Consider the following 14,292-nt stretch of genomic DNA (forward strand, 5'->3'; position numbering starts at 1 on the left):
GGCAGCATTTTGAGGAAGGAGGCAAGTCAATTACATCAACCCCAGTGTTCATCAGGTACTTAATTTATCCTGAAAGGATGAAAAACAAAGTCGACCTCAGCAGAATTTGAACACAGAACATAGCAACAGGTGAAATACTGCTAAGCATTTAGTCCAGCATGCTAAGAATTCTGCCAGCTTGCCACCTTAATAATAATAATAATAATAATAATAATAATAATAATAATCATAATAATAATATTTTCTGGTACTTAATTTATTGACTCTGAATGGATGAAAGGCAAAGTTGACCTCGACAGAATTTTAAACTCAGAATGTAGCAGCAGACGAAATACCCTTAAGCATTTTGCCCGGCATGCTAACAATTCTGGCAGCTCAGCACCATAATAATAATCATAGTAATAATAAAAATAATAATAATAATAATAATAATCCTTTCTACTAAAGGCACAAGGCCTGAAATTTAGTGGGAGAGGGCAAGTCAATTACATTGACTTCAGTGTTACACTGGTACTTAATTTATCAACCCCAAAAGGATGAAAGGCAAAGTTGACCTCAGTAGTATTTGAACTCAGAACAAAATGTCGCTACGCATTTTTCCCAGTGTGCTAATGATTTTGCCAACTTGCCACCTTGATGGTGATGGTGGTGGTGGCAGTTGTTGTTGTTGTTTCAACTTTTGGCACAAGGTCAACAATCTCATGGGAGAGAGTAAGTCGATTACATTGACATAGTGCTCAACTGGCTCTTATTTCATCAACCCTGAAAGGATGAAACGCAAAGTGAAATCTTGCAATCAGAAGTCAGAAGTGCTGCTAAGCATTTTTTCCAGCAGAGTAATGATTCTGCCAGCTTGCTCCCTTAATAATGATAATAAAAACAGTAATGATAATAACCCCTTCTACCATAGGCATAAATCCTGAAATTTTGGGGAAGGGGCTAGTTGATTACATTGTACCTGATGTTCAAGTGGTACTTAATAAGTCATCATGACAATTCCGTGTACTAAGTTTACTTAGTAAACTGAATCTGTAACATAGTTTTGATTTTCTCTTTTTATATTATTGAAATAATTAAAGAAAAAGCTTAAACATTACAAATTTCTATGTAAACAAAATTATATTTTATTACATTTATTATAGTTATTTCAATTTTATCATATTTCTATTTCACAGGCACCAGTTAGATCTGTTTTCACACATGTGCCTGGACCGACAATATTTGGCAATTGACAAACTTAGTACACAGCTTGATATTGAACTGATTCTGAAGTAAGTTTTATATTTAGGTTTCTTAACTATTGTAAATAATTAGATGAAGGATTATACAATATTGTTATACAATATATTGTATTGCAATATCTGTTTCAACATCAAGAATCTTGCAAAACAAATACACAAATGATTAAATAATAATTTTTGTAAAGATATATTCTGAAGATGATATTATGAAATAATATTCTCAAAGACAAAAATTTATTTATCAGTAATCTATATTGAGAGATGCAGTTATTGTGATGTAGGTAATATTATGTTGCATCCAAGATTCAAGCATAATGTTTTGTATAATGAATAGCCTGACTTGGAAGAACAAATGAAATGTATGTCAGAGTTTATCCTTGTTTCCTTTGTATCTTACAATATTTCTTTAGGTGTATGGAGGATGAGATGCTGTCAAACGATATCAGAGCATCTTTTTGTCGTTTGATGCTACACATGCATGTGGATCGAGACCCTCAAGAGAAAGTTACTCCAGTCAAATATGCCAGACTTTGGTCAGAAATTCCTCAAAAGATTCTGATTGAAGAGTGAGTAATCTGAATTTAATTTCCAGTATTGCTTCTTTAAAAATATCTATCTCTGTATTAACCGGAATTTGTAGGCTAATAGATAAGATTAGAACTGAGATTACTTTGTTGTGAAGACCCAACATAGAATCATAATGATTTGAACCAACAAACATCATATGTCCTTTATCTTAGACAATGTAATGGCTTTGAACATACAGACTTAAGATTTACATTGAAATTTTACATTTATGAGCAAAACATGTACAAATACTATTTCTCAAACCAACAGTTTTTGTAATACTAAAGAACATTGGTAAAATATCATGGAATGATGTTAGATTTTTGAATATAAGATTCATGGCCCAGGTTTAATAAAAATATCATCAGTAGGTCTCTTTGTAATGTTGGAGAAAATTTCTGATAGTTAAAGAAACCTGAAAAGAACAAAAAAAACACCACTATTTATGCAAAACAGTGACAAGCTTCCAATGAACTCATGAAGTAGAAATTAATTGTTGCTTTCTTTAACAGTTGTATATTTATTTACTGTGCAGTATTCTTAGGTTCCAAGCAAGGCTGAGGAGAATTCTACTCACATGTCTGATTTTATTTTTAATAAAACATTAGTGACAGTAAATACATTATCCTTCATTGGAGTTGATTATGGTTTTCAGTAGTGCTTAAGGTCACTACTGTGTAGATGTTAACAAATTCCAGTTTCAGTTAAAATAGAAGAAATGAAATTACAAAAATATATCCTATAAATATAATCAAAAGACATGGACCTCAGTCGATTTGCTGCAATAAAATGTACTCGTTACATTCATTTAAGTGTGGAGTTAGGAAGGCCCGTTATGTCATGAGAAAATGTACTCAGTGCAGTCTGGATAATACTTGTGTTGGGAAGGGTATTCAACCATAGAGAACAAGGCAAAAATGAAACTAACAAGTGAGATGTGGTCTCTTGAGGTATCTACCGAGTACCAAGAAACATACCCAACCCATGCCAGCAGGGAAAGCGAATGTAAAACAATGACAATAATGATTACATTGATGACAAATATTTTTTCATTGATAATATTTCTGATGTAATTTACTTTTATTACATTTGATCAGTTATGAAACACTTCATAGTAAAGATATTGAAAAGGAAAAGGTTAAAAGCAGATTTGCATCAACCATGAAATTTGTAGAGGACTATTTATCTACAGTTGCTGCCGATACTAGTTGGTTACAGAAAGACAGATTCCAGAATGAACTTACTTACGAGGTAATAATCAACTTGCTATAATTTTTTACAACTTTGTATTTATCTATTTGTTTATTTATTTATTTTTGGAGGCTTTTTCTTTCTTCTCTTCCACCTTTACCCATTCAGGCATAATGCAGTGTTATTCATGGAGAGATTAATTAATACTACAGATTATTATCTAATGTATTGTGTTTACTAAGTCTTTTTACATGAATTTTTTAAAATTTGATCTCTTCGGTCAAGAATATTCATTTATCTCACTGTCATAAACACCATCATTCCTCCCACCACAACATGTGTGGATAGTGTAATAGACTGACTTGAGAAATATCTATTAAATATCAGAATAAATTAGGAAGTCTAATGATGTTTGCTTCTGATAGGATCCTATGGAGGGGATGCTTCGGTATTCTACACCTATGACCCACCCAGGAATAGTGGGCAGGAAAGATGGATGCACAGATGGATATCTGCATATATGCAAATATATGAATAAAAGAGGCATCAAATTGGCAGAATGGCTAGAGCATATGGCAAAAAGTGTTGCAGTATTTGTTCTAACTCTCTGTACTCTGAGTTCAATCCTGCTATGGTCAATTTTGCTTTTTATTTTTTCAGTGTTACTCAAATATATAATCAATCCAAGACAGTGATTAGTAGAACTGATAGAGAATCAGGTGCCAGTATTTGTCACAACTCTTTGTATTCTGAGTTCTTGGATGGTAGACTTAATCTGACCATGTGTTTTAACACTACCACTTGGTACTTGAGGTCCTCTAGTCAAATGATGCCAGGTCTCTGGTTTAAAGATTTCTTCCTAAGAGTCTTGGAGGCCTTAGGGGTGGGGAACAGTCATGCATGCTCCCCTTCCATTCTTGAGTAAGCAGTAAAAAACACAACTTTTCTTAAATTTTTCTGTTCATCTAAAAAGTAGTCCTAAATTAAAATGATACTGTTTGCTAGATTTGTTGATTCTGAACTGATTATTATATTATTTATATATTTAATTTCTGTTGCACAATTGGTGTTAGTTGATATCCACAGTTTTACAATTACATTTATTAAAGTGACTGCTATTAACTAAGCCTTGTTGTTTTTCAACTCACTTCAGAGGGAAAAGGAAAATGCATCATAAGAAAACGATTTATTAGATTGTGTAGTTAATAAGTTCACTTCACAACCACATGGACTTAGGTTCAATCCCTCTGAACAGTGTTTTAGGCAGTGTTTCTACTACTGTCTCAAGCTAACTAAAGTATTGTGTGTGTGTGTGTGTGTAGGTTGTCATTTCCTCTTCTCACATGAGATTGAGTGAAAAAATGGTGATGTTATGTTTACATTCCTAATAAACATTGATGTCCCATAACTCTGTGCTCTCAAAGTTGTGGATTAAAAAATTCCTTACTTGTAAAACAAGAGTTGGCAATTACAATCCAAATTCTACCAGCATAGAAAAATGAACATAAAACAGATAAGCAAATTAACATGTTTTAGGCTTCCATGCAGTTTCTAAATACCATTAGTTCCAGAAAAGTTTTGTTTTTGCTTTATTGATGTCATTATGTTTATATTCCTAACAAAATAAAAGTAATCTAAGAAAAATTATTTAGCATGTTTGTATCTACCAAAAGTGATACTAGATCTGTTATTGAATTATTCATAATTCTTTCTCTAGGTTGTGAACTTGGCCAAACATCTGATCTACTTTGGATTTTACACATTCAGTGATTTGCTTCGTCTTACAAAGACATTACTAATTATACTTGATTGCACTCCCAGTGAACAGAATGTTCGAATGAACAAACTACTTGTTGATGGTAAGTATGTAGTGAAATATAGTTTTACAACGCCAAGTTGTATAGCCTTTTAAACAAAAATGTCATCTCACCTATTAATGTGTAGATAATCATAGTATCTCGAAAAATTTAATCTTCATGTACTGATTCAAAAGAGTGGTTTTCCTCTTCAAAGCCATGGGAAATTTAAGTTCAACACCACTAACTTACAAAATATACATGCACCACTCTTGCTGGTTACACTTCCTAACAATTTCTGTTTTTAATGGACATTGATTATTAAGCTTCTTAACTAAGAACACAATGTATTCCCAATCACAGGATACAAGATTTTAATCCTTTGACTCAACACCTTTGAGTTAAGCTTTGCTTTGTGCATTCTTGAGATTCATGTAATGATTAACTTTTAACTTAAAATGGTTTAAACTCAGTTTGTTTTCTTGAATAGTACTAAAATCATACATCTTATATCTTGTTATATGCTTAACATGTTTGGAAAAAAAAATGTCAGCTATGAAAGGTGCACTCTAGAAAATCATGAAATTGTTGAATAGAAGTATGTTATTTTGATTATAGGAAAATATTCCTTAAAAACTTACTGGCAAGATCCCATTAAGATCAAAATTATTTTACCATCTGTTTTGTGAATTATTTGTGAAACTAAATGAAATCAAAACTGTTGTTACTTCATTCTTTATATATTATATTAATCAGAATTATCTTGACAAAGGGAGGTTTCTGATCGAATTGAGTTAGTTCTATATATTTCAATCTGATTAAATTTGTTTATTTCTTTATTTTTCCCAAAGATGTAGTCTTCTCAATATATTTTACTAAAATGTTTTTGTTACAGAATCTGAAGACAAAAGCAGCCTTCCAGCTCATTTATTAACTAAGAAAAGTGTAGACAAAAACAGCACAATTATCATGGACACAAAATTAAAGATTATAACCATACTTCAGGTTGTTTTTTAATGTTAATTTGACTAACTGATTTTAAATAATTTAAAATAATCTCTTACTAGAAAGTAGAATGTATTGTAAACTGTTAATTTAGGTAATGGACTGACAGAATTGTTAGAATGCCAGACAAAAGACCTTGCACCAGTTGTGGCACTTTATGTTTAGCATGAAAGGTAAAATGAACTTTGTCTTTCATCCTTCTGGGTTCAATAAAAATAAATTACAGGTATGAGTTGGCAGAGTTATTAGAACAACAAACAAAATTTCTTGTGGCTCTTATTCTGGTTCTCTGTATTATTTTGAGTTCAAATCCTGCCATGGCCTACTTTTGTTGTTGCCTGGTTTAATACCATTACTTGGTTCTTAGATGCCTTTAGCATAGCCCTCTGTTGCAAGCATTCAGAATAGGTTTCCAGTTTGAGGATACCTTCTCCTTCCTTTCCACTACTCTTAGAAGCTCTGTTAAGGATTGTAGGCTTTACCCTTCCTTCTAAGGGATAAGAAAAGTTCTGGGTTTGATGTAATTGACTATACTCTTCCCCAAAACATGTGCCTTTCTGGCTGTTAGAAATCAATATCAAATTGCAAGTTCAATTTTTTAATGGGTTTATTTAGCAATTCACTTAACTGTTCTCTCTTTTAAACTTTGAGCTCTCTTGTCATATTTTGTTTATTAATAATATAAAAAGAGAGACAGAGAGAATCCTAACTACATTGGTAATATGCCTGCAACATTAATTGTGAGGAATATTCTGTGGATTAGTCTTGTATTCAAAGTCTTGTACATTTAAGTTGATTATTAACTTGTTATAGCAGTGTTCTAAAAATCATCAGTTTTATGTTAGTATTGCAATCCTCACTACTAATTTCTACCTACTTTAGCAATCCAGTGAATTCAAACTGATGGGGAACTTTTATGTAGTTGCACTTCCTGATAGAAACAGCAGCCAAATTTTCCTCATATTGTATTCTATTGTCTTAAACAAAAATGTAACCCTTAAATAATGTAACCCTTGAAATAGAATTTCCAAATAAGAGACAGGATAGTGATGACTGGAATGCCATTGATCAGAAGATCTGCAAGATCAGGACAAACATGGAGATGAGAACCATAATAACTCTGCTGAATTGGTCTCTTTCTGTTCTTGACAATTCTGCTTTCAATGTGAAGAGCCTTTTCTATAGAACATTGATACTGGGACAAGAAATGAGGAGTATTTCTGCCAAGGTACTGATACTGTTCTACTGAATCTTGTTTTGGTTAGCCACATGTCAACTCTGATCAGCCAGACTTATGATCAAAGGTATTCCAGTCATCTAACCCATCTGTTATTAAGTAATATTATGTATCTAGGATTATATATATTTAGGTGACTGCAAGTAAGCAATCATTAGATCACCAGATAGATTTCAGGGTTAAGTCATAAATTACCAGTCTAGTACTGGAATCAGTTCTTCTGTCTCCTCACTTGCTCTCATTTTCACTCTGAAAGAAATCACTTGTGCTCAGACCTAGGAGAAAAGGACTCTGTCAGGTTTAAAATACCCAAGATAAGCAGTATGTCATTGCAGTACCCCTGTGTGTGTCACAACATTATCTCTATGACTTCATTAGGAGTTAAGGGCCTAAGAAAGGAAGGAAGAAGGACTACATTATCTCAGATATACTTTTTTTTAAGATAGTCACGTGAGTTTGAGGGTTGATTTACTGTTGTTTTTAGCAGGTTGAGTGACCACATTGATGCCTCCTTGATTGTAACAGTTGTAAATATTAGAGGCAGTGGATCACCATGTTCCCTTTATTGTTATTTCTACCTGCAAGATAGCAAAAATCAGTCATTGCAAATTCTTTCCTGATTTTATTACAGTTTATTCTTCATGTACGCTTGGATTACAGAATCACTTGTTTGTTGACCATATTCAAAAGGGAATTCCTGGAGAAAACTGATGGAACACAAGGTCTTTTATATATTTATATTTTTCTTTACCCATTCAATTTTCTTAGTCTTATTTCTATTTTTCACATTTTGCTTTTGACTTCTTTAAGTTCCAGCATGGAGCGTAGACATTAATTGATTAGGACAATGACAATGATTTCTTTATAAGTTCGTTTTGACTAGAAATCTTGATTTTTTTTTTTTTAATATTAGTGCAGATACACAGAGACAGAAAACATTAAGAAAGGAAAAAATATGTGACTCCTAAGTCCAACACATCACTTTATAATATTTTTGTATACCTTCTTTCTTATTGTATACTATTTTTGTTCCCATTCAGCTTAAATATACATATGCATTTTGATCAATCAACGTGTAAAAATACAATACAACTTATATTAAGCATCAATGATATCACTTTTATTATAGAATATGTGTTCAGACTAATTTCTATATTTACGAAATGGTTCCTTATGTATGGTTTCAGTTAAGTATATACCTAAGTTTAGTGTGTACTGACTGTTTATTGTACAGTAATTCATAGTCTCCACAGTTTATTGCCAGTCCAAGCCTTGTGAAAGGATTTTGGTAGATGGAAACTGAAAGTAGGTTATCATATATATGTGTGTATGTGTGTGTATTTTAGTCTCCTTGCCTTGACTTCATGTGGTAGTAGTAAATGAGTGTCACCATCTTGCAAGCAGTATCTAAATCCTGCCTTCGCCTATTTCATTTCCAGCCTTCTGTGAAAACTTGTCTGGTCTCTCACATAGAGAAAACAATTAGTCTTAATACATGGTATACTTAAAATTTAATAACAGCTGTTAGTAGAAGTTATTTTTAAATATTTTGAAAATCATGTCAGGATAGAACAAATAAAGATGAGATTGAAAGTACCAAAATGTGTTGGTGCATTGATTTTATTGGCGGTGATTTTCAAAATGTTCATATTTTGGAGGAGACAGGCAAACAGACCTAAAGCAGATCTGGAGTAGAAAATGTATGTTACTAATGAGGTTGCAAATGGCGACAAAAGGACTCTGATGAACTTAGCTCATTGATTGACTCAACAATTAATTAAGCAATCAATTAGTTTACTGGTTGACTAGTTGACAAATAATAATGAAAGAAGTGAAACAGAACCAGTGTGTGTGTATATTATTGGCATAATGACCCTCCCAAGATAAAAACAAAACCTTTTTCAACACTTAAGTTCACATCATGAGTCTTGCAAACCAAATACAAAAACATAAAATTTTGTACAACTGTATATATTTTAATTCTGTTTGTGAGATACTTGCTCTCTGACAAGCAACCAATTAGCCATAAAACATACAGGAAAAATATTTATCTGTGTGTAAAGAGAATACTAAAACGTATTTTGATGAGTTTGCTTTCCACAATGAAGGCATTGTAAACTAATCTAAATTTATCATAGATACCTTAATACATATGTTTTTGCATAAAATATTCTTTCTTTTTTTTTTCTTTTTTTTTTTAGCACTGGGTTTTGACAACGTAGCAGCTCAAGCGGAAGATGTCTTTGGTGGGAGGTTAGATTCTATTTATTTTAAACTATTATATTATAGATGTATAAATTTCATTGTAATATTAAACTATTTTCAGCCATAATAACAAAACTTGGACATACGGTTAGGTGTTACGCTGTCTCTAGCAATTAGGACAAACTGCATATTATCATAGTTAAAACTCAAAATTAGCATATTTAATGCAATAAGAACTAAGAAAGTGAATTACGGTTAATTATGTAGTGAGGAAAAGACAATACAGTTCAATAATAAATACTGTTTTACTTATTCTGACAAGTACAAGAGACAACTCCAAGCATGGTTTGGCCTTATTAAGCTTCAGGAAAGCACAGATTGTGTATTATCATATATTGGTTTGGTTCTACATAAGTTTAGATATTTGTTTTACACAATATTCTATTAGTTTGGCTGTTCATAATAGATCACATAATCAAATTCATGGGCCATAAAAATCCTATTGATTTTACTGTAATGTTCATCTGACGGTAAAAAAAAACATACTTAGAAAAAGTCTATTTAAACAAAAACTTTACAGTATTTAAAGTAATATTTTAAGAGAAGCCTGTGACAATGATTGCAACGTCATTGTGAAGTTAGCTTTGCAGCCATTGATTCTAGGTCCAAACCCACTATTATATAATATTATATTATGTGGGTGTGTGAGTGTGTTATATTTTGCTGTATGTATTGGTAAATGATACTAATGTATGAACATCAGTGAAAAATGGTTTTCTTTAAATTCCTTGTTACTGAGATTTCCTTGGTATTCACTGTCAGAATTGCAATAAATCAGCTGGCTCATTGGAAACTTGAAACTAATGTGGCTCTTGTTCACAAACTATGATATAAAATAATACAAAGTACATAGATAAGTTGTTAAATGGAAGACTCATTCACAAATACTTCACCATTATATGTATATATTCAAATATACAATTGAATACATGACATCATGATATTATAGCATATCAAGTGTAAAAGCAATAACAGGATGTAAGTTAATGGCTTACTGTATTTATGGCATATAAGATGCACTGTTTCCAAAAAATGTCTCAAGAAAATTGCCCTGGATCGTATATGTGAAGGTGGGCATCCCATAAGCTAACAATACTATATACTTTAATGCACTAAAAACATTTTTCTTGAATGTACACTGCTGAGTTTGGGGGTGCATCTAATATGTCTGTGTCTTTTATGCCATTAAATACAGTACATTACTTTATCTTAAGTATGATGTTCAAGTTTTTTATGTTAAGTGAGGGCTGATATTGATAGTTGATATAGTGAGTGATGTGGTTTAGTTATCAGCTGATTGGATTGAGGTTTGAGATAGTAGACAATGAATAGAAATAAGGTAAAGACCTCCTTCGATCATGAATGACCATGGGATTACACCTAGAAAGTTACCCTCTGAAGCACAAGTCTAGGCAAGGTTGTTTATGGAAGACCAGCAGTTGCCCATGCATACTACCCTCACCTCTCCATGCTACCAATGTTATGGGAAAGGCAAAGGTCAATACAGCTTGGCACTAGTGATGCTGCAACTCATTTCTATAGTTAGGTGAACTGGAGCAACGTGAAATAAAGAACAACACATAGCCTGGTTTTGGAATCAAACTCACTACCTCATGACTTTGAGCCCAATGCTCTAAGCACTGAGCCATGTGCTGTGCTTTCACATGAATAGAAATAATAGACAAATACTTGAATGAAATTATTTATTATATTTCTTTATAGTAAAAACCATGAGTTAAAAATGTTAATGTATTATAAGATTATTATTATTATTTTTATTTCATTCCAGTTCTGAAACAGCGGAATTAGATTTAGATGGACAAGGTGGTAAGATGTTTCTCCGGGTTCTTCTTAACCTGGTGATGCACAACTATCCTGCAGTTGTATCAGGAGCTCTCCAATTACTCTTCAGGCATTTTAGTCAACGGCAAGAGGTTCTTCAAGCTTTTAACCAAGTACATATCAATTTTACCTTTTTCAAATGCCTTACCTCTCTTTCTGGATGATTTCATTTCATAATTTTGTGTGTGTGTTTGTGTGTGTGTGTGTTTTAGAGATGTCAGTTTACAGCAGTTAGGTCTTTAGCTTTCTCAGATAATAAACTTGCTTTTTAATTGTAATAAACTACCTTCCTTCTTGAGTCATGCCAACTCGCAAGGGCTGCTTTCCCAGTTTCATGGCGTATATGTTCCACACCTGCATGGGATACTCGTCCATCACAGGATTACTCATTTTTGCCAGCTGAGTGGACTGGAGCAAAGAAAAATGAAGTGTTTTGCTCAAGAATACAACACATTGCCTGGTCCAGGAATTGAAACCACAATCTTAGAATCATGAGTCCAATACCCTTTTTTTTTTTTTTTTTTACTATATTCCAGTCACAGTATCAGTCAAAGTACTGGATTAGATGTAAATGAGTAACCCACCACCCTCAAAAATGCTGGCTTAAATTAGGAACAGTTAAATTTAATAACTTTTAATTTCAAATTTAATTTTTCAATGACTGAAAACTGAGATTTTGACCAATTTTGCATTACTGCCAAGGTAAGTAAAACTGATTATAATCTTAGTTTTTCTAAAATCAATTTCTTTGTTTCTAAGGTCCAACTATTGGTGTCTACAAGCGATGTTGAAAACTACAAACAGATTAAACGAGATTTGGATGACCTGCGCTTGTTGGTTGAGAAATCAGAACTGTGGGTGTATAAAGCTAAACCACCAGATGGCAAAAAGAAGAAAGCTGCAAAAGAAGAAAAAGAGGGTGGTTCAAAAAAAGTAAAATTTCAATTAACTTTTTTCCTTCCCTTTAATGTTATTTAACTTTTTTTTTTTTCTCTATTGTGTCATTCATTCAATTTTATTGTTCAAACAGAATGTAAGATGTCTTTTTTTAAAAGTTTCTCATAGCTCATAACCCCCAATTATTTTATTAAATCATGAAATAAAGCAATGAATTGTCATGCTGTCCTAGACCAGCTATAATCAAATAGACTTATGGCGTACATGTAATCAGCTGAAAGACTTGGTACAACTCTTCGATCTATTGTCCCAGACATAGCATGGTTCTACTGCATACTTCGACATTTTGCATGTTCTTGTACTGGACATTCATAAGGTTCGACCACCTGAAAGGCTTTGCCTAAATTGCAGTGCAATAAGATCAAATTTATAACTGCATGGTTGTTTGGAAAATTTTTTGACCAAACAGCCAAGCCTGTATATTCTGTCCATAAAAAGATGGAACCTTGTCGTACTCCATTGGGGAAATTACAAATTTTGTGTGTTGCTTTTGTGCATTACATAAGTTTGGTATCCAGTGTTTTGTGTCATTTCTTAAGGAGGTGTTGAATATTTTGTGTAAGTAGCTGGCAGGAAATGGAATCAAAAGCTTTGCTGATGTTAATGGTAGTTTTAATGTTGCAGTTGAGGTTGTCATGTAACTTCTATGTTGTATAAGTTATGTGGTGATTGAATGTAGTAACCTGAATATATGTTGGATTTAAAAGAAGGAGTGTGTGGATTATTGATGTGAAGTGTGCAGACAAAGTGATAGGTTTGTGTGATGCGGATTTTCCAGAGGATTTTGCAGGGCTTCAGAATTGTGATGATTTTGCCCAGTTTTCAGATTATGGGGATTTGGCAGTGTTGGAGTAAGAAATTATAGATGTTGGTGAGTGCAATGATTCCTCCAGGCCCTAAGTGTTTTGGTATATAATTGTCTGTTTGTCAAGTCCTGAGACAGCACAACCTGCTACAGTTAGCAGGCAGATCTCTTTCAATATTTCCCCTACTATCTTAAAAATATAAAAAATATGAAGTTATTTAAAATGTGATAAATTTTGGGCACAATGATAACCAAATTCTGAAATTAATAATAAAATCCAGATATCAAGAGATGTTCTTAAACATATTTATCAGCTTGTATTTTGAAAAACGCTTTTTTAACAACTTTCTCATTTTACACATATATCTGTTTGCATTTCATAACACAATTTTTCTTCATTCTTTAGGAAAAAAGTGAATCTAAAATGCGAAAACAAAATGCCTGGGTGAGTTAAAGTTTTCATTGGTTTTTACTTTTAAAATTTTCATGAATAAAACAGTATTTAGAAAAATTAAATTTATCTATTAATCATTTTCAGGCTGCATATAATTTGTGAGCCCTTATTTTTATATAGAACTGCCATTTTGTTTTTGTCGATTCTTCCAGCACATACTGTTGATACTACATTCTACTCATGTTCATCCTCATGCAGTATAAACACTTCACACTAGACTTGCACTAGCTCTGTGAACAGAAATATTGAGAATATCCATCAATGGGACTATAACAAGCTTGTCTCTATTAACAATGCAAACACATAATTACCTTATGTACCAATGAAGTAGTTTTGTGCCAAACTTTCTCTACAAATGAACAACAAACAGATAACTAAGATCCCTTGAATTCACTTCATAGTTTAGTCCTCAATCTCTAATGATCTTTCAAAGCAACATCACACATATGTGATATTATCAAAACAAAATCATAATGACTAGATTAACTTTTCAGGTTTAGAAAATGATTTAGCTTGGTTACTTGCTGAGTCTACAATGCACAAGATCCACATGGAATATTGTTGCAGTTACATTTACAAATATCTAAGTAAAGGCCAGCCAACTGATTGGCAAAGGGTCACTCAACAATGCACTACAACCACCAACACATAGCAACATTGTTTCTTCTTTCTGTCTTTTGTTCAATAACTATTATTTACACCACACTTCTACCTGTTTGACCTCCAATCATTCTGAGAGAACTACAATGGAAACTTTAGAAAATTAGGAAAGCAGTACATATAAAGCATATCACTAAGCTAATCCAATCAGTAAGCTCAGTGTTGATATCAGTTCAATTGGACTTTCCTATACTGAAAGGTAAATTTAAATAATAATTTATAATATTAGTAACCCTTAATTTAGAAGTAAAACTTTAAATCCAGTCTTGAAT

The 14,292-nt window shown here is 32.5% G+C and overlaps 1 protein-coding gene across 16 annotated transcripts in view; it reads left to right on the forward strand.

Annotated features, from left to right (window-relative positions):
* The window catches only part of LOC106882671 (inositol 1,4,5-trisphosphate-gated calcium channel ITPR1), a 312,035-nt gene that overhangs the window by 203,475 nt on the left and 94,268 nt on the right, over positions 1 to 14,292 (forward strand). For all 16 annotated transcript variants that reach the window (XM_089347463.1, XM_089347470.1, XM_089347460.1 and 13 more), the window contains 10 exons: positions 1,176 to 1,271; positions 1,652 to 1,807; positions 2,906 to 3,059; positions 4,717 to 4,858; positions 5,691 to 5,800; positions 7,669 to 7,759; positions 9,239 to 9,290; positions 11,092 to 11,257; positions 11,904 to 12,077; positions 13,313 to 13,351. In XM_089347463.1, the coding sequence (XP_089203589.1) occupies positions 1,176 to 1,271; positions 1,652 to 1,807; positions 2,906 to 3,059; positions 4,717 to 4,858; positions 5,691 to 5,800; positions 7,669 to 7,759; positions 9,239 to 9,290; positions 11,092 to 11,257; positions 11,904 to 12,077; positions 13,313 to 13,351 (1,180 nt within the window). The remainder of the gene's footprint in view (positions 1 to 1,175; positions 1,272 to 1,651; positions 1,808 to 2,905; positions 3,060 to 4,716; positions 4,859 to 5,690; positions 5,801 to 7,668; positions 7,760 to 9,238; positions 9,291 to 11,091; positions 11,258 to 11,903; positions 12,078 to 13,312; positions 13,352 to 14,292) is intronic.

This window comes from Octopus bimaculoides, chromosome 2 (assembly GCF_046866305.1).
Source record: "Octopus bimaculoides isolate indiv1 chromosome 2, ASM4686630v1, whole genome shotgun sequence".
In the NCBI taxonomy this organism is placed as follows: Eukaryota; Metazoa; Mollusca; class Cephalopoda; order Octopoda; family Octopodidae; genus Octopus; species Octopus bimaculoides.